The following is a 21579-nucleotide window of genomic DNA, read 5'->3' on the forward strand; positions in this document are numbered from 1 at the left end:
CAATCTGCTGATGATTTAGTTTTATCCCACTCAAATTTATCAAGTRCTAAATTAAAACAAGCAGCATTAGCTTGTTCCCACTAATCTAATGTAGCACTATTCTACAGGCTTTTTCTATCAGAACTTACTTATAAGCATATTTATATCTCTTTACCTATATTATCCTTTAAATAACATTTCCTGGGTTAATATTTATTCCATCGCTAGTTCTCCCATATAGAAAATTACCATTGCTCCCCTCCACTTTCACTTTGCAAAGCTAAATAAGCCATAAACAATGTTGAAAAAGACATAGACATACATACACACAGAGAGTTTTGAAGGAGTGTGATTGTGTCAGACCAAATTATAATTAACAAATTAAAAAAGTAAATTGACAAATGAGAAAAGAACAGTTTTACATTCTGTTTTCATTGTGTTGAGATAAAGGTCAAATAATTGTGAAATGGAATACAGATATAGATTGAAATGAGAAATGCTTATATCTATATATTTAAATAGGTTTAAAACAAAATTTCCAGTTGCTATATAGTAGTGGCTAAAATTCAAAGTATTCTAGGAAAAGGTTATTGCAATGGAGGTTCTTAAGACTCACAAGCTATGCTACATCCCCCTGAAAAATGGGGGTCCTTGGCTTTTTTTCCCCCCTCTCCCTTCTTCCCTCCACTRAAATGGAACAGTAAATCTCATTATCCTCAAAATAACCTCAAATTCTTTTGACATGCTATTTAAGATCTTGTAGCAGAGCTAGAAGAGCTCTTCGGGTTAAATAAGAATTTGCTCTTACATATTTTAAATACCTCACTAGTTTAAATGTATTCCTTTTGTTATAAAGAGAATTAGGAAATGAGCTTCTATTCCACCTTTTTAATTCAACTACCTATTGTTTCGTTTCAGTCTATCAAGTACTTCATTATTCATCTGCATTTGAAACTAAATCATTTCAACATTTTCAACCTCTTCTCCCATGAAATATTTCTAAACATTTCATCAAGACCACCCTTGTTTCTGCAACAGCTTGTCTAAAAAAACAGAAACCAGATCACTGCTTTTCAAGTAAAGGCTAGTTTGTTTTCTACAAGGGCACTTTAGCCTGCCCATAGCCATCTCCATCTCTGTGCAACTTACTCATTTTCTTTAGGACATAAGTGAACAAGAAGCAAGCTTTCATCTGGGCTCACTACTCAAGTTTACACCAGGAAGCAAGCTGCACTGACCTGCAGAAAGAGCAGTCTTTCCTCCAGACCTCTGCAGAGATGGTTTGCAGCATTGCCACCCACAAAAACACACCTACCATCTGCAATTGGCATCAAAAAWGTCACAATATTCTCCAGCCACCATGAACACTGAAAGAGCAAAACTATCCCCTGAACAGATACTCACTTCAGAGTGTTCCACTGAAATGGTCAGTTTTGTCACTTGATTTCCMGTATTTAAGGTATTACAACTGTTCCCTCCTTACTCGGAAGGATACTGGAAATATATTACCAGGGAAATTCCAATATGCAATGGTTGTGGTATAACATGTATTTTATCTTCTGCCACAGAAAAAATAGAACAAAAAAATCAAAATCACTTTTGTCTATTGGAGAAGTTGAAGAGAATTGAGCTCTGCTAGGGAGGAGAATCAGATGGTCAAGGTGACGGAGCTCAGTGCACACCATCCAAGGGCACTGACTTGCCATAAGGATGACATTAACTAGCTGCAGTTTTAAACTTAATCACCAGCTATTGTACATACTTTCTGATAACTCRTTTTGTTGAGATGATTTACCTAATGAATCACTGCTTAAGAACMGTATTAGTACTGTTTTAGCATCATACTTTTTTTTGGAGTTTAGTGATTACACAATTGAATGGTTCAAAAATGGCCATATCATTGTCTTCACATCATGATGAAATCAACTCATCATTCATGCTTAAAGCTCTTTGTCTAATTTATCTCCTTTTTTAGTGGGATTAGTCAGTTGACAGCTTTTCTTTAACCATAGATCAGACTCTGAACTGACTTACCATGCGCATAAAAAGCTGAGTGGGAATAGAGCAATAGAGTGTGAAATGGCTGGAAAGACTGCTGGGGGAGAGTACCACGAGCTCTTAGAAGCAGCACTGGCACTTGCGAGCTTAGGCAGTTTGTGAAACAAGGTTAGTTTGCAAGATGAAGATACTTTAACAAGATTTATAAGTACTTTAAGAAGTGTCCGCAGCCTTGCTAACACAAACATGCCAGATTAACAGCCTGACAATGTTTTGGAGGAATAAATGCCCTTCGGGTAAAGACTTACCAATACTGTTAAACACAGAATTTCTTTAATCCAATAACTGTTATCCACTTATTGGATAGCAGTCTGACAGTAATAGCCTAAAGTCCATGTCCAGGCTGCAGCACACAACTGGGATTCTAATACTCAGACTGATGAACTGGCATCAATGCCACCAGTCCCACTGCTGAGGTTCCCTCGGTGACCCCACCGCATCATGAACTCGCTCTGTGTGCGTTCCATTCAACGGCTTAGCTTACACCATATTAGCATCTTCTCATTCAGCAGCAAACATTAAAAATTGAAAAGCTCTCAGTTCTACAATCAAATGGCAGGCTTATTTAAACTGTCATGGGCTTTGAACCCTCAATGACTGCAAAATGTGCATGATCTGAAAATAACACTAATGCAAACCTAATGTTGCCCTTGCACCATTCCATGAGGAATTCAATGTGAAATAGTCCAGGGATAAAGAAAAAGCTACATTTTAATTTCATTAAAAATTAAGCATCATAACAGAACCAACAGCAAAATAGCATTAACTGAAGGCAGCATTTCTGAGTATAAGATGGAGTAATCATTTTCACTGAAGGATATATGATTAAATATTCGTGTATATATACCCCAGGCTTTGTATGTATACATACCCTTAAGAGTTGAACTTATATTGCACCAAGTATTTCCACATACTACATACTGTAAAAACTAGTCTTATAAAAATACGAAATGGTGTATATCTATGTCATGTTGTATATTATATTCCATCATCTAACCATATATTTACCAGTAATCATTGAAACATACTTTAAGTGCCTCAGCAATGACATCCTCAAGGAAGGCAAAAGGCTGGTATMTACTAAAAAGTATTGTGCTATAAAGCTATTTTAAATTTCAGGAAATATATCTTAATTCCCTAGTTAAATAGCAGTCACAAATTATGTAAATCTATGCTCTTGATATAAGGAAACTCAGAAAAGAAATATTCCAAATATTAAGTTGACATCTAAATTTTTAAGAAGAGTCATAGTAGTCCCCAGAATAGTTAACTTGAACTCTCATCAGGGAATAACTTTATTAACTTTGAGGATACTAATTCAGCAGTGTATGCTAAAAAGCTGAATTGCATTTTAAAGTAATTTAGAAACCGTTATGAGGGTTTAAAAGTAATTACAGTGGCTGCCATCAAAAAACAGGAACTTTGCAAACTCACCATGTGCTACCAACATACCAGAGTTGTTCCAACGCCTGTTTATTTGCAAGAACTGTGCAGTGTGTTTCAGACACTAATGTGGTAACTGTTACAAAAATAAACAGGGAAGATCACGACTACCTTATAACATAGCACTGAAGGTGTTAGAGGTGAACAATTTATGTTGTTTTCTTCTAATGTACACAACATTCACAAAAGCACAAGTCAATGAGAGTTTTACTGTTTGCTTCAGGAAAAGCAGTTAGACTCAGCCTTCTGAGTTACACAGCACTAAGTATGCTCATGTTGGCAGAAAAAGCCAATCTTTTCTTTCAAGGTGAACACCTAATTCCTTAGGTTTCTTCTGAAAATMCCTGCAGTTCTTTTAAATCAAGTGATTCAGTTGAAGGCTTAAGCTAGATTTTTGGGAAACGGACAGGCCCTGCTCCCCTATGCTCGGCTGGAAGGAGGTGCTCTCTAAGCAGCAGCAAGTCTCGCCTTTTCCAGCRCTGCAGCCTTCCTCCTGTCGCCGCTGGGGGCCAAGATGACAGTAAGTCGGGTCGTGCTGACTGCGAGCGAGTCGCACTTCAGCAGCCAGCGGCTGCCCTCTAATGCAGGAGTGAAAAATAACGATAATGCCACAACRTGCATTTGCAGGGTATGCAAAACGCTGAGACTGAAAGTAAGCAGGGGTCCAAACAGCTCTACAAACCGTTTTGTTAAATGCCGAGGAAGCTAGAAGAGCATMGCAATCTGTGATGCAACTGATACTATATCCCACCCCACCTGATGACTTCAGTACTACTTAGTTCTAGAAAACACAAGACACAAACAAAATGGAAAGGAGACCACCTAGTTTTCACATTAGTTCAATCTGACACTTAAAAATAACCAAAAGTCTGATCCAGTACACATTTGAACAAACAGAAATCAGGAAAAAAGTGAATTCAATTTCATTGAGACACTGTGTTCATTTCCTTTTACTCCTTGCTCTTCTCTGTGAATCTGCTCTGGCTCCTATCTAACCAAGCACCAAATAKTCTACTGATTTCAGAAGGGATGGGGCTGAGCTCTGTGCTTTTCGGCTACTTTCTCACTGTGCAGCAAATCTCAAATTAGCAATTGCAATAATAGGTAGGGCTGCCAAGCTGCGGACACCTCATCCGGTGCTGACAAGATACAAATGAAAAACAAATACATCTTTGCTGGGCAAGAAAGGAGCAATACTGCATTGTGAAATAAACAGTCATTTCCACCAAAAGTTGTCCAGTGTTAGGTTATCTTAGTCCACGAAGTGCCACCAGGAAGCAGAGGTTTCAGGATCAACATACCATAAAATTTCAAGGAAATTAAAAGACTCAAGCCTCATATCAAATGAAGTTGTTTACTCTCCTCCACTTACAGGAGAAAATAAAAGTCTCCTATATCTTGTTTTGTTCACAAGCAACCTATCATACAAAGGAGCCACACCTGCAATTGGTTATGTGCAGATTTCATTGCAAGGGCCAACATGAGATGAAGTCCTTCCCTTCTCTCTTGCCCAGATAGTGTCGACATCAGAGCAGCATTTTCTGAGATACAGAAAAAAACCTTCTCTGCTTGAATAAAATTAGAGCTACATTTAATCTAACTTGATTTTCTAAACATACGCAAAATTAAGTGCAAAGCATTTCTTCGTGCAAGACAACTATAAATTAAAGCTTGCTGTTATGGCTCCCCAGCATACCATAAATATACATTTTGGCACGTGTTCATATTTAGAAAATTATTATTTATTGCACTGACTTAGTATGTAAAGCTCTACACAAGACTTTATCTTTTTAAAAAACCCAATACATTATCGTACAGCTTACAGAAATCTTCTAGAGCTCAAAGCCCATAAACTCAGGGTAATAATGACTTTCAAGCAGCCACAGACTCAATATCCACATAGTGCTTTCCATCCTGCAGTGCAAGCTCTGGGTGCCCCTGCTTGAGCAGGGCGGTTGGACTAGATAATCTCTACAGGTCCCTTCCAACTTCAACCATTCTGTGATTTTRTGAATGCTCCTAGCTCCAGCTGTCATCAAGATGAAGTGAGGAAACCAGTTATCTTTCATATTTGAGCTAGTTTTTGCAATGAATTTTTGCAATGACAGATGTGAAGAAAGCTGACAGCATGCACAGAACAGGCTGAGTAGTAGCTAAATTTGAACAATATGATACAAGAGCGACATTTTACTCTAAAGTTAATATTTAACTTAAATTTCAGACTAAATTGTTCCAATCTACAAGTGTTCTGTGGATAAGGAAATAGTTCAGGACAAAGATACATTGCTTGCATAAGTGTGTTGCAGCACTAGATCACTCTCCCAAGGGAGAAAAATCCCACTTTCCTTTGAAAGTATTTCAGCTTAACAGAACCATTATCCTTCTCTAAAGAGAAATGATAGTTTTTATTATGAAGATAAATGAATAAAACTAAATTTTGTGCTAAAATGGCACAAATATGATGTCCTGCTCCAGTTTCACTCCTATGCTCCTTCAGATTGTGATAGATAGAGATAGAAAAAAGTTCCATTTGTCACCCAGATATTCATTTTAACTTTTGCCTCAATTTTAGGTCAAATCTATTGATTACAGATAGTCTAGCTTTCCAGCTGATCAGTAGTGATGAAAATAGAGAATTCTGAGTATGAATAATTATTTGCTGACAATTTAAGGAGGGAATGTGTGCCGGAAACGTTAATCTAACAAAATAAAGGTGAAAAGTCATACAAAGAAAATGCATCATGTGACCTAAATATCCAATCAAAAATAGCAGCTCAGAATCTGAGTTCTGGAATACACACACTCAATTGCTTGTGTCTAAACTACAGACCAGGAACAAATGCCCACAGCTATTTGATGAATAATTCCGAATAATGAGTAAGCTGGAGAAAATCATAGACTGCTCACAAAGTAGGAACAGAAGGAAAGCTAAATTGCTTGCTCTAAATTGCATCTTTGCCATCTGTGTATCTTGTATACTGTTCTTTTTACTTTTCATTCAGCAGGATTTGAGATGTCCTAACAGCTCACTACAAATTTATTTAAAAGACAGTCCTTCACACAGAAAATTAAAGATGCTGGTATACATGTTTTAAAGTTTGATCTGTACCAGGCTACAACAGGCAGGGAATAGTATCTCCCAAGGTTGTTTGGCACATTTCTGCAGAGAGAGGTCTCAATCTAGTTATGACATGGGTATGCTAACGATCCCACAGAGAAGCTGCTCAGATAAAGTGAGCCAATAGAAAAATGACTGGTCCAAGCTAAATCAGCTCAGGCCCTCCTCACACAAAGGCTACAAACTCTACTAGGAAAGGGTAAAACCATGGAAATAGGAACACAGGGCTAGGCCAACTTTCACAGCAGTCTATGACTACAGAACCACATCCTGCAGCATAAACTGCAAAAGCAGAACCAATTTGGGGTGAGACATGAACTCTCACAAAGCAGCTTTAGAGAAAACCACACAGACCAGAGTACTGGGAAAAGTACTGCAGTGGTTAGCAACACACAAGGGCAGAATAGCTTAATTGTATTTTTCTTTGTGAAAGAGGATAAGCTATGGAGCAAGGGAGTGAAGGCTAAGGCTCTGTTTCCTCCGTTGACATAGCAGAAAAGCTCAACTGTTCAGCAAGTCACAAGTGACTTACGAGAAAGGTAGCTTCTTTAGAAAAAGCACTAATATTTAAAATAGGTATCCATGCTGCAAGTATTAAACAGGAAGATTACTGAAACTGTCAAGATTTGTAAAAGGCACAATTTTTACCCCCTAAAATAAAGCTTTGGAAAATCCACAACTGTCAGAAACTTTAACAAACAAATGGCATTAGATCAAAAATTTAATATACAAAACACAGCAATACACAAGCTCACGCACTTCAAGTCAAATTCCCCATAAATTTAATAAGCTTGAGTGCTTAGCCTATGGATCTAAACAGGGCAAACTTCAGATATTTAGCAGTAAAGAAAAGGTAATTTGAGTCATTGCATCCTTTGCTAACACAGCCTGGCTAATTTATTGCAATCTTTTTAGTTCAGATTGCCACTAAATATAAAATTATTTATAATTATGTTCATCAGTATCTTCTAGAACATCACCTGCAACACCTAAATGACAACTTTGCATAAATTCTCCAAAACAATCTTGCAAGTAACTCTCCACAAATGAAGTTGTTCAAGGAACTTCAGGTCAGGGCCTATTTCCATATAGATCTTAATTTTTAGACAGAAGCTTGATTATGCTGTGCACACTTAGAAATCAAAATGTTAAATAAGTTGTAAATAAAGAGCAGCCAAAATTATCTCTGAAAAGCACACACTTACTGCATTGGCTGCCAGTATACTACAAAAAATGTATGCCCTATAAAGTAAATAATGAACATATTTGTACTAAATATAACTTATAAACTTATTTTAGACAGTCAGAAGGAATGGTACATTCTTTACAGAACTTTTATTAATATAGACTTGTGCTGCTCACCCACTACTGAAACAGTAAAGCCAATTAGTTGGTCAAAGCTTTCTTATTTATGGAAGGAATAACAAATCTTTTTTAAAAAATGCATACTTTGTTAACTGAGCTTCTATTGATGTTCACTTCCTTCTGAAATGCCACCAAGAAATTCCTATATGTTTTCTTTCAGCTTTAATTTGCCCCTATTTCTCTCCTTTTCAAAAAAAACCAAAAAAAAATCTAAATGGGTATATTACTCACAAGAAGTAAGATCACTGTAGGAAAAGTATCTCCACATACTTCCCACTGTTTGCTCTCTCAGTCACTGGTAAGCAAGATGACCATTCTGGAGACTAATCTGGAAAAAAATGAGGTAAAATATGAGAGACTGGGACTTAAATGCTATTACCTTGTCTACTGCTGAGACATGTTTTGTAGGTCAGGTAGCTGAAATATGCTTATTTCTAAAAGGATGCCTTAATTTTATTCATTTCTGAATAATATTTTCATTTCATAGCTTCAAAGGACATTCCAAGGAGGATTGTTTTATTTATCACAAACTAGAAGAACACCAGGTAGGGGCAGATAAATTCTTATTTTCGGTGACAAAAGATGACATCATTCTCTGATCATTGAAACAATCCCTAGTGATTAATATGGAATAACTGCAGGTTCAGAATGTTCATTTGTGTTTCTCCAAACATTACAACTTGGACAGTTTAACTTCATATCCTCCATAATTTCAAGACACCATAAGTTTTTCAGTGTTGATATTTAAAATGTATGATATGTATATAAAGAGTGTGYGTACACATATGAAATAATATGACACTGCCTCTCCTCTAGGCTCTAGTGCCTTTTGTTAATGCTTATAAAGAATGCTTACCTTCCTCCAGGATGATTCCAAATAGTGCCATTCCAGCAGCCTTTATTCCATGGTCACTAGCCAATTCTTTAAAGTGAGGCTTCACTGACTGAGGAAAGACATACAAAAAGATCTTCCCAACAGCACAGTATAACATCTATGCAGAGTCTTCTTGTTAAGATAGTGCATTGTCTTTCTCTTCAAAGCTTTMCATATAAGCTAGTTCAGGTTTCATATTCCAGAGAAGGGCAAACGTTTGTTGCAGGTCCCCCAAAACATTTCTAACACTTGTCATTTTCCTTTGCATAGCAATCTTGAGTGTCCAGTCACATTGTAGCTCATTACAGGTGGGCTGGCTCCAATACCTACAATCATTAGAAAAACATATTTGTCAGAAAAAAAAATTTTATTTTCAAGCTTCCATAGACTTGCTTCCATATATATTTATGTGACTATTTACTTCATGGAAGAAGGCATAATTACAGTATGATTCTAGTGATCAATCAGAAAGTGATGAATTACAGCAACTGCTTTCAAAAACTCATCAGCAATCTGGAGTCTGAATGACCTATACAAGTTTTTCAAGTTTTAGGACTTATTATCATTAGGGGAGGGCTGCCCTATTGTGACAAACTCAACCTGCACTCCAAAGAACCAACAACCCACTGGCATTATTAATCTACTCAAAAATGTGGGCACAAGCTGCTGAAGGCTACAGTACAAGTCACCATAGTAAAGTCAAATCTGCATTACTTTGATGCTCAAGTGCTGCATTGTGTGAGCCACAAAAAAATGCTGGTTTGCAAGCAGTCTGCAGATAAATGGACTAATTTCAGATATTCCTGATATTTTTCTTACAGATCAAGGAAGCAAATAAAGCTTCAAGCTTTCCTGACAAATCTGTCAATTAAAAACACAAAATTGAATAAAAAACCCAACGATGCAAAACGTACAGCTGGTGATCCTGATAGTCAAAGACCTCTACAGTTAGAGCTGATAGTGATGCAAACTCCTTATGCCAGATTGTTTAAACACAGAGGAAAACATAAATGCACATAATTGAGTTCTGATGTTTGCTTTTTTCCTCCAAATATGAATGCAGTATGTGTATTTCAGCACTGGCAGTAACAACTGTGAACTATGCTATTAATGTCTGGTTTTAAAATGCTTGTGGCAGGATCATGTCTGGAGGAACAAAAATAAAAATGTATTCAGACAAAACAATGGTGAAAAGCCCATTAAGAAAATTAAAAGCAGCTATTATAGTAGAAAAACATGTATTCTTCTCTCAGAATATTATTTACATATAGCTTTTCTTAAACTGGATCCAAACACTGCCACACTCAATAAAATCAAAGTTGCTGAGAAGATATATTTTTAAAGTATACACGATCTTATTTTATTTCAAAAGAGAAAGATAGCTCGGTACTTTTGCTTGTTTTCCCCAGACATTTTAAAATTAAACAGATTAGTACTAAATAGGCAGAAGAGCAACTGTTTTACTGGCTTCATCTATTAAAAAAGGTTTAAAAAACATTTTTCAAGTAGTTCATTATACACTTGGGGATTTCTCCATTTCGGTGACAGATGCAATGAAAATGACTGGCAGTAGAGAGCAGTCACATTTAACTGACACCTAGCACCCATGAGTGATAGTCTCCTAAATTAGTTTCTTACTCTAAATCAACAACAGGGGGTGCACCCTTTCAGTGACTATCCAGGGAATTCAGCTGATTATTATTAGTGGCTCAAGTAGCAGAGTTTCAATTCCTTTTCTTGCCCATTCTAACACACACATTCTTGAGTRTTTGCTAATGCTATGTAAAGCCAGCCTTCTTTTATGAAAAGTATGGAAACAGAAACATTTGATTATGGCTCTGAAATTTTAAGGACATACCAGACAAAACACAGCTAAAACAGAACATTGTGTTGAATACTTATCCTGAAATCCCACCACTGACTTCTTATAAGATAGTGACTGGCTGCAAGAATAAATATAGGCTGAATGAGGGTAGGGGAAGGAAGGGACAAAAAAAACCAGCAAAACACATCTAGCCTATTACTTGTCTTTACTAAAAAATATATATATATTTTAAAAGCAATAACTTACAGCCCACTTCCTGTCCCTTGCACTGGTCTAGGAATAATTGCTCCTGGCTTTTGGAAAACCACAATCCAGCTAAGTTCAAAATATCCATCCTGTCATCTTCTTGCTCTGTGGGAGTTTCTAGCAGATCCTGATGGCTAAACATCTTGCCAAAAGAGTATGGGGTCAGATTTTCAGTAGGGCCAAGCGATAAGACAAGAGGCAATAGGCACAAACTAAAACATAGGAGTTTTGCTGAACCCCAGAAGGTTTTTTTATTGTGAGGGTGAGCACTGGAATAGACTGCCCAGGGCAGGTGTGGAGTCTCCATCCTTGGAGATATTCAAAGTCATGAGGAAAGGGTGCTGAGTAGGGGGTTCAGAGCTCACTCAAMTGTTCAGCCATTCTGTAATAAATTTCCTCATAGTCTTTTAGGTTATCTGGTTTAAAGAATTATTATTTCATATGGAATGAAAGAAATTTGCCTTCCCCAGGTTCTTTTAAACAATAGACCTAATGTGTTAAAACTCATCAGTTTAATGAGCATTTCTTGAAGATTTCAGATGTGAGAAGAGGAAGACTGTTGATTTTCTTTGCCTTCTAAAGTTCAAATCATAGTTAACTAAAGCTGATACGGACAAAAAATGGCTTATGGTTAACTTTAATATGAAAGGAATGTTCTGCACAATTTCTAAATGGCCTGTCTTGTAGCAAAGTTTTTTACTATCTTTGAGGGCCATCATATCCGTCCTTTCGCAAAGTATTAACATAAAATGTTCAATTAGCAGGCTTTCACAGAAATTTAAGCAGAAACAAAACTGACATTGTTTAGCTAAAATTCCCTGCATATTTGGAAATGACCACRGGGAAAATAAATTTAAATGGTTAGAGTACCTCCTGTCTGTATGGTTTTCTCTCCAGATCTGCTGGCTGAAAAATAATGATAAATGCCACTCTTGAGCATGAATTTTCAGTTCTGAGCAGATGTACTTATAAAGCAAGAAGCAATGCCTGCCTGCTCTCATGTGCAACATATGGAAGATTCTGTCTCTTTTCCCTAACAACTTAAAAGCTCTTCAGTAAGTTATTTCTCATGATTCAAGCAACRCACTTATCTGGTCTGAGGTGAGCATATCTCAGACTGAGGGTTTTTTTTTTTTATTACATCAAGAAGATTTCTTTTCTGTATTTTTAAATGACTGKCAGCATAGTCTGCTTAAGTTTTGCTACAAAGTTAAACTTTAAGCAATTTTATTTATGAAGCAAATGGAACCCAGTCTTCAACAGAATTAATTATACTAATAGGAACAAAGAATGGCCTCTAGAGCTCTAAAATTTTGTAAGTCTATGAACACTGCCTGTTACATACATTTCCCAAGCCACTAGCTACCATAGAATATCACTGGAAGCTCAAAATTCAACAGCCACTGGATGTCCAACAGCTGAATCTTGCTCTCAGTTCATTTAACTGCATTCCACTTTGATATATTATACATATTTTATATATTGAGTATTCCACTTTAATACCATTTTAGATCAGTATTCCAGGAACAAATGGATAAGCACAGAGTCTCAGGCTTATGCAGAGCTCCACCTAAGCAAAAACTGTCCTTTGACAGGTAACTGATTTCCAGATTAGGACTGATTTCCTTCATACTTGTGCAGTGTCATGCCAAGTGTCCCAAAGTACTTCTGGAATCAAGGCCAAAACAGAAGATGTGCTATAAATTCCAAACATTCATGGTGCAAAGATACCCTCTGAGCCTGACCTCAATTTTATGCATGCAGCAATCATGAAACGTCTGGTCCCAAGGTGAGCACTTCGCAAACACCCATCCAGAAAGCCAGAATACTAGGGAAAAGAGTAGAAGAGAAGGGAAATTGAGATGCAAGCCTACTCATGCAACCACATCACAGCCAATAACCTGTATTTTTACCGCTAAATTGCAAAAATGGTTAAGGATGGAGCTTGGGTCATTTTTTTTTTCTATTTTTTGAATAGGGCACAAAAAACACATTCCATTTCCTGGGCTACCTCCTTTCTTTTTAGGAAGAAATCAACCAGATTTCACTAATTCTATTAGAATATATCAGACTTTTTTATTCTTGTTCAGTTCGACAAACTAAGCAAAGAAACTCTGCTTGTCTTTTAATTAGTTATTCCGTGAACAACAGAATGAACAACAAATTACAGATTCATATCCTTCACTCTTTACTAGTCTACTACAGTAATTCCAAACCTTTCTACCCCCATGTCCTCTATGAACCTAACCAGGCAAGAGACAGCACAAGTTATGGCTGGCCCTGAGCCAACATATATTAAATTTCCAGCCAATTGCTTCTAAACATGACATACAAAGGCTGAATTCTTCCTGATTTTCCTTCAGTGAGGACATTAGCTTGGGTCACTCCAGCTATTCACTCATCAGTTTTCACAAGACTAACAGGTCACTTCCCTCAACAACTCCTACTCTTCATTAAAAATTTTAAGTGGCCAATTGAGAAGAAACAGGTAGGCAGGGTACACTGTTAAACTTCATTTGTACAGAAAAATACATTTAGACATGGGTTAAACAGCAGTTCTTAATTTTTTATTACTCCCTCTTTTAAGCAATGGAAAAATACAGAAATGAGATCACGTATCTKCTATTTAAGTAGCTTTTCCACACAACTCTGACAGAAAAAGAAAAATGGATTCTTTTCTCAAGCTGAGAAGCTTTTATTCCCCATCTCATGCAATTCAACTCACTAAATTGCTAAGAGAATAATTTATTCTTCCCTATGTTCTCCTGAATATCCATACACACACAAAAAATGGTTGCTGGCAGACAGAGCTGTCAGTGGGAATTTTAGCATAAGTAAATTGTTTAGTGCCTGTAATTTAGTATAACAGCTATAATTTCACTTGAACTGTTGCCACTAATAAGCTAATAAAACTGTGAGTCAAGACCTAGATATTCATCTCTACAAGGAGCCACCAGGAAATTTTCTATGTGCCCTTCATCACAGAACAGGTAACTCGRTGCTTTAAGTGTCCTGCATCTCCAAACGATGAGCTAAGGCCTGGCACATTCTCCCTTTTAAGACTGAAAGGCACAGCTGCACATAAACTACAAAGGAATTTCCTATCAGTTAACAGGTGTTTTCACAGCTCCTCCAATCCCCTGCCAGAATGCAAACTAGCAATTTAAATGCATATTCAGTTGAAAAAAAATGTTTGAAAGGAAATTCAAATACAAATATAATACATATATTAAGATACACATAAGTATGTACCCRTGAGTATATATGTCTTCCATATTAACTGGGCTGGAAGCATTTGTTTTTCCTGAAGATCTCCTCAAAGGACCATAAAATATTAAGTTTGCAACATATAAACTAATAGAAATTCATATATATCAGTTACTTGGCTGAATATGCTATGTCGTTTTCATAATTTTTATTCACAATTTATCTAATTTTTATTCACCAGCAATTATGRTGAAGCAACTATAAAACTGCTTTAATTTAAATGACATGATTAAAAGAAAAATACAAGATACATATTTTCTCAGACCAAGAAAATAAAGCAATTATCATAATTCTCTGGCATTTACACACACTCTGAATGAAAGCACAGGATTAGTAATCAGCTTTAAGACAATAAAACATAACGGACGCCAGAGAAGAAGCACTTTTGACTGCAATAATGTTTACTTTTGCTATCTAGAAACCACAGATGCAGTTGCTTCTGGTGGGTAGAACTCACTCATCATTCTGCAGGCAATCACCAAGACCTGTATGAGGGCTAGAGGGTCTGAAATTATAGATAAGCCATGTTGGTTCTCCCCAGATTAATTTGTTTTMTCTCATATGCATGTCTCATCAATACTAATTAGTCAAGATACAGGTCCGATTTCTCTACACTTTCAGTTGAAAACAATAAAAATATAGCAAACACTTCAAAATTGTAGCTAATTCTCTCACAGAAATACAATATACTGGAAGTGACTGCAAAGAAAGGAAGAGAAAGAGGCAAAGCAGATAAAGAATATATACAAAGAAGCAACTATGCTAATGTATCTACAAGAGATAAGAGCCTAAACTCCAGTAAACACCATACTGATAAGTGGTTTCACTTGTACTTAGCAGTTTAGCATTCCTACTGTTATTACCATATTTTCTCAATAGCCTATTATTTCTGTCTTCTAGACTCTGAAATACTTAGTACACACATAGACAAAAACCCACTCCTGACAAAGACACTTGCAATCTCTAAAACAGAAACAGAACAGTTTTATCCTCCAGCCTCAAATTTGTTTCCATTTGCACTTTAACTCAAACATTTCATAAACTATTTAATAACTAAGCAACCAGCACTACATAAATTAAAACTTCATGCTTTGGGCAGACCATGGAATTAAATCTTGATTTACTGTAAAGCTGTTTACATTTCACCATAGCCAAGTCAGTGTTGGAATCAAACTCAGAAAAAAAAATGTAACATTAAAGTGTACAGTATGCCAGAAAAGGTGGGGGAAAAAAAGCCCCTTTTTGAAGGTAGGATTGAGTTGGTGCTTTCCATTTCAGGTGTAAACTGCTAGGCATACCACTGATTTCCATAGCTGAGAGTACATTGCACAGTTGTGGTAATTTTGTACAGCTGTAAACCCTGTTTCAGATATGGACTAATTTTCATGGTCTTCCATAAGGCTCACTGCACTGCACTCAATAATACTGCCTTACACATTAGTTTTAATTATTTTTGCCAGCAGTTACATTATGAACATATGTCTGCATGTGAATTTCCAGGCAGAAATACCACCATCACTTTTGATTAGTATAAGTAACTGTCATTAAAATATTAATGATTATGTTCATAAATGCTTTTAGACAAAATAACTGATCTGGAGAAAAATCAGTGTACAGAAAGAAATAGAGGCACAAGAGGACAAGATCACAGACTTTTCACACAACTGACAGTAATTATTCACTTACTAAAAACAGTGATTGTAACAGAAACTTTCCTTTTCCTAACCAATTCACTTAGGTGGATCCTTAAAACTTCACAGAATTTCATCAGTCATAAGAGCTCCACATGCATAAGCAAACCTTGGAGGTCAAGGTCCAAACAACTAGATTTAAAGCACTGGCATAATTTGTCTTAWATACTTTCATGGACAATTGTATTAAAATGTCTGCTTCCTATGAGAAAAGCAAACAACTTATGCTTTTTCTTGTGCATATACATTTAGAAGCTCTGACTCAGTAGTTGTTTAATGCATTTTTCAATAGGGAACACGACTGACAATATTTTATTAGCTCTTTCTATTAAAAGCTTTAATACCAGCACTGACCAGAACTTCTAAAAATGACATAAGAAAACCTACCCACAAGCAAGAACTGAAGCAAGCAGTTGTATGGAGTTGGAAGATTGTTCCTTAATACTTTTGCTAATGAAGCAAAGCAATTGCCAAAGTTTCCACTGTCTTTCTAAGATTTCAGCTCAAGGGTGCACTCACAAACAAATCCTAAACAGACTGCAACTATACACCAAAAAAATTACCAATCTGAAGGAAAATTAGGATTTGCCTGGGAAAAACTCCAAAGTGATCACCTGAATGTTTCTTATTGTGCCAGGCTCCCACACTTGCAAGAACCTACTTGATGACTATTAACTAACTTTACTAACGATGCTCAAGAGAGTCAGGTTAAAAGCTATTTAGGCATCTCTTTTTAAACACAGATTGGAATATCATTAAAATTGTTGCAAATTCTCATACCTGTTTTACTCTGTGGCCATCACTCCTATTGTAAAGCTGTTAGAACTTTACCTAGCTTAATCAGCTGCTAAGTGAAATAAAACACACTGCTGAAGTATACTATACACTGATCTGTAGGCTGAAATTATCCAYATCTCGAGATGTGAAAGAGATTCAGATCAGATGGCTCTTCTGCAAGAAGTGATACAAACCACACTGCATAGCACCATCTTGTGGTGAGCACAAAACRTCTCTTTTTTCCTTTAAACTTTGAAAACTTCAAGGGTATCAGCAAAGATTCACACAGGAAATAATGTTAAGTCTTATAAATAACCATTTTAAGATGCTAAAAGTCTATAAATAAATCTACAAATCAAGAGATGGGGAAAAAATACCAAAAAAAAAAAAACAGTAAGCCCGTTATTTCCCATGCTTCCATTGCTTATTTGCTTAATTCACTCTAGCTCAGTTCCTTATTCATCACACACCAGCCTGCCTCACAATAAGTGAGGCTGAAGACTAATATAAACACAATAAATAAGTTACAAAACTGCTGAGTAGAGACTGTATTATCATACACAAGCACAAGCAACCAATGCAAAGATGCAAGGCACTGTTAATCTGGCCATTTCTTGACTTTCAAGTATGCAACTTACTTTTTAAATTCCACTGTAGATCATGGTTTTCAAGAAAACTGCTTAAGTACAATTTCTTGATACATTCAAAATGCTCTTCTCTCCATTGCACAAGTATTTAATGCAGTTTCCTATAAAAGACACCTGAGTATCAAAATCTGTCCTATTGCCTTAGGCTTATTTTTAAGCCTAATATTGAAATGTTACCTACTGCAATCCTTTTTTTTTTTTTTTTCCCAGGTTTCTACCTGCGAGGGCAAGACTTTGCAAAGCAGCCTCTGCACTGGATAAGTTAGCAGTGCTCCCACAAGCAAGGTTTTACCCACACCCCTGACAGGCTCTTTTTTTTCTCTCTCATCCAAACAACAACAACAAATATATATATATATATAATTAGGATAAAAAGGCTTCCATTCCTGCTTTTTTTTCCTACATCAAACGTTTTTTAATCAAAATGGTACACAAGAAAACTTTCTTTTCCACTTTCTTTTCATTTTCTTAGAGGAATAATGCGGCAGAAGTAAAATAATGACAGCCAAGTCTTTTCAGGAAACGGCTAATTTCACATACCTGTCTGTTTTGCAATGAAGTGCTCTGTGCAGGGGGAAGCACATCCCGTACTGCTTTACTGCCCYAGGGTTTTGCTGCAGAGCGAGTTTCTTTGCCCGGAGCATGAAACTCTGAGGCATTTCCCACCCCCTATCCCCTCAGGAYTGAGCCCGTAAGTGCTGATTTTAAGTAAAAGCTACACAGACATTAATGAGGTGCTACTATCCCCAGCACCCCGAGCCAGGGCTGGGGCAGGCACTGGAGTGAGATGAGGCAGAGAAGGGCACAGGCAGCTCCTGAGGGGATGGCGGTGAGGTCGGTGTGTGTGTGCAGGTCACAGCACCCCCCACAAGCCGCCCCAACAGCAACATGGCGTAAAACAACCACCGTCCTCCCGCCGTGTCGCCCCTAAGACGCAGCCGCTCCCCGCCGCGCTCCTTATAAAGGCGTCGCTGACGTCACAGGCGGCCGTTATGCGCGCGCGCGCCCCGCCCGCGCGGGCGGCCGTTACGCGGGGGCGGCGGGGGCGGTTGCCGCGCATGCGCAGTGCGGGGCCGGCGGCTCCCATGAGCGGGCGCTGCCCGGCAGGCGCCGCCTGGTTGTTGCGGCGGCTCCGCGGTGCGGCCGCCGGCAGCAGCAGCATGAGCCTCTGCGGCGCCCCGGGGCCTGCGGGCAGCGGGGGCGCGGGCTCGTCCTGGCCGCGGCGGAGCCCGCCGTGCCTGCGGCTGGCCGAGGTGGCGGGCGCTGAGCCGCAGCGCGCCAACGATCTCCTGCTGCTGCCGCCGCCCGCAGCGGCGAGGCGCGGCCCCGAGCCGCCGCAGCACCACGTCGTCTACTTCCCGGGGGACGTGCAGGTAGGGGCCGTGCGGGGCGGGCAGGGCCGGGGCAGTCCCGCTGCGGGGGCACCGCGCGTCGCTTGTTTTGCCCGCCCCTGCCCGGCCTGGCTGCGGGCGAGAGGGATGAAYGCGCCCTGCGGCTCGGCGAGGGGAAACGTGTCGCTGCGTGCAGAGGAAAGCTCCTTCCTGAGGGCTCTTCTTTGTGGTAAAGACAGCGGGGATTCTGCAGGTGGAGGAAATGGGGCAAAATGCTGTATTTCTGTCGTATGAAGCTGGATAGTACTTCCATTTTCCCTTGAAGTCAGTGAGAAACAAGCAGTGCCTCCGTRTGCTATTTTATTGTGGTGGTTTTACATGATAAAATCATTAAGGTGGAATAAGTGGKCTAAAGAGTCCATAAATTGGACAAACGGTTACTTAACCTGGGAGCAAGAAGGTCCCTCTGTGATGTGCAGTRTCTGTGTGTGTCACCCACAGCCCAGGCTTCCAAATATACGTATCTACATACACTTGTACCTGTACAAATGGACCCTGGTCCRTATCTACACACATGCATGCACGCGCTAGGCCGAGCTGCCGTGTTCTCCCCGTGTGCTAACGCATCTTTTCTGCTTTTCTGTTTTTCAGAACTATCACGAGGTCATGTCGTGCCACCCAGAGAACTTCCAGTGGGAGCACTGGAGCTTCGAAAACGTTGCCAGCATACTTGCCCGCCGCTTTCCGAATAGCTTTATCTGGGTCGTGAAGTGCTCTCGAATGCACCTGCACAAATTCAGTTGTTACGACAACTTTGTGGCCAGCAACATGTTTGGAGCGCCGGAGCACAGCAGCCACTTTGGAGCTTTCAGGCACCTTCACGCGTTGCTGGCGAACGCGTTCAGGCTCGCGCAGAACGTGCTCTTGTCCCAGAAAAGTGGCCTCGACAAGGATGCCGAGGTGGTGGCTGGTCAGTCACAGCAGCAGACAGGTCCTACAGCAAACGGCTGCTCATCCATGGAAAGGGAGAGGGCCGGAGAATGTGCCAGTAACTCYGCTGTGAACTTCAGCGCGCCGTCTGCTGTAGGCGCAGTGTCCTTCACTTTGGTTGGCTTCAGCAAAGGCTGCGTGGTTTTGAACCAGCTCCTCTACGAGCTGAAGGAAGCTAAAAGAGACAAGAATACAGATGCCTTCTTAAAGAACATAAAAGCGKTTTACTGGTTGGATGGTGGTCACTCCGGAGGAAGCAATACTTGGGTTACTTACCCTGAAGTGCTGAAAGAACTTGCACAGACAGGAATTGAGGTTCATGCTCACGTTACACCCTACCAAGTATTTGATACAATGAGATCATGGATTGGGAGAGAGCATGAGAGATTTGTACAGATACTTGAAGAACTGGGTGTGGAAATAGATGATCAGCTGCATTTTGCAGATGAACCTCCCTCTTTAGATAATCATTTCAGAGTTCATGAAGTATTTTGAGACTGTATATTTATCTCTGTATTCATTGCAGAAGCACTTTTGATGCTGTAAATCTTGATTTACAACTTGGAGCAAATACTCTCTGAAGAGTAACGCTAGATCAGTCTTGTGTTATTAGTCGATAACTGTGTATAAATTTCAGTGGCTTAAAAAGTGGAGGACTTGTTCCCCCAGACAATGCCATTTGATTCCTGTCAAAGTTGTTAGGAAGAACTATGTGAATATTTAGTCTTGACCTGTTGGCAAATGTTTTTAGCCCTGGATGTCCAAAGTAATATACTGTCTTTAATGGGAGTTTAAAAGTAATGGGAGATATTAAAAAGTATGGATTTAAGGCTGGATTTCCACGGCTGAAAAATTTTGGTCTTTGTCAGTAACAGATACAAYTTTAGTTTTTTGGCTTAGAGAAAATGATGATTGTTGGAGCAATTTTAGTTTTATGTTGAAAAGTGCTTTAATTAGATAACCTGATCTTCCAGTTTTGTAACATTTCTCCTATTGAAAGATAGTCACAGATATTTAGCATTGGAATAATAATGCATATTTGKTTTTTTTGATGTTGTTGTGTTTTGTTTGTTTTTTTCCCTATTAGAACTTGAATGTTTCATTAGCTCACTGCTTAGAATTTGGTAGTGACTAGCCCTTTTTTTCTGGGACTGGAAAATTTGGAATAGCTATGTGAAGTGACCAAGGGTATTGATAAGGGTGGTGGTTATTGCTCTTTCAACACACCCTGCTCTTGCTTTGACTGGCTTCTATAGGACCGGAGGTAGTACATGTATTTGCAGTTTGAGGCATGTTTATGCCTTCTGTTCTAGAACTGGTGATTGTGTTGGTGTTTTTTTTTTTAGCTTGTTTTCTTGAAAACTGTGGCATTGGTGTTTATCCAGATCAAGCCACAAGTATATGACGTATTACAAACTGCAGAAAATATTTTAAAATGTTGACTGTAGCTGTTTCAAAATGTTTCGTTTTTTCATGATTTGGTAGAACTGTGATCACCTTTAAATGTATTGTAGTAGCTGCTTGTAGAACTACCTAAAAATCTGTTTTCAGAGCATAATATTTTATACAAAAAAAGTCCTCTAAATACAAAGCCAGACAAATTAGATACAGAAAGGAATCACTCTTAAAGATAACTGCAACTATTAATGATAAACCAGTAGCCTAATGGTTTGGAATTTCCTGAAAGTATAGAAAAACAGCAGTTAGCAAAACAGCGTGACAAATATAGCTCTAATCGGGGGGAGCTGGAGCAGCTTTTTGTTCACTTTGTTCCAGTATTTGATTGCTTAGCAACACCTTTTCCCTGCTTCTCGCTTCCTGTTACTTTTGTACTGTGGAAGGACAGATCTGGGTCATCTTTCATCTGTTGACATTGTTAAAATCATTTAAATGCCCAAGATTCACTGGAGACAGTATTTTCCCAAGTCTTACACAGAAGTGTTAAGGGTGATAGAAAGGAATGAGCAC

General features: G+C 38.6%; 1 protein-coding gene and 1 long non-coding RNA gene across 2 annotated transcripts; one reads left to right on the forward strand and one right to left on the reverse strand.

Moving 5' to 3' along the window:
• Window positions 1-8235: 8235 nt before the first annotated feature.
• LOC112954246 lies at window positions 8236-17882 on the reverse strand. The gene is made up of 3 exons (XR_003250672.1): window positions 17831-17882; window positions 8820-9163; window positions 8236-8291 (listed from the first exon to the last, which is right to left on the reverse strand). It is a non-coding gene; the product is annotated as an uncharacterized LOC112954246 (long non-coding RNA).
• A 493-nt stretch (window positions 17883-18375) lies between these two features.
• Window positions 18376-21292, forward strand: CUNH2orf69 (chromosome unknown C2orf69 homolog). The gene is made up of 2 exons (XM_026049384.1): window positions 18376-18663; window positions 19273-21292. The coding sequence occupies exons 1-2, from the start codon at window positions 18376-18378 to the stop codon at window positions 20104-20106; spliced, it is 1122 nt and encodes a 373-aa protein (XP_025905169.1). The 3' UTR covers window positions 20107-21292.
• Window positions 21293-21579: the final 287 nt, after the last annotated feature.

The sequence above is a fragment of the Nothoprocta perdicaria genome, unplaced genomic scaffold (assembly GCF_003342845.1).
Source record: "Nothoprocta perdicaria isolate Ctin4 unplaced genomic scaffold, notPer1 scaffold_11, whole genome shotgun sequence".
Classification (NCBI taxonomy): Eukaryota; Metazoa; Chordata; class Aves; order Tinamiformes; family Tinamidae; genus Nothoprocta; species Nothoprocta perdicaria.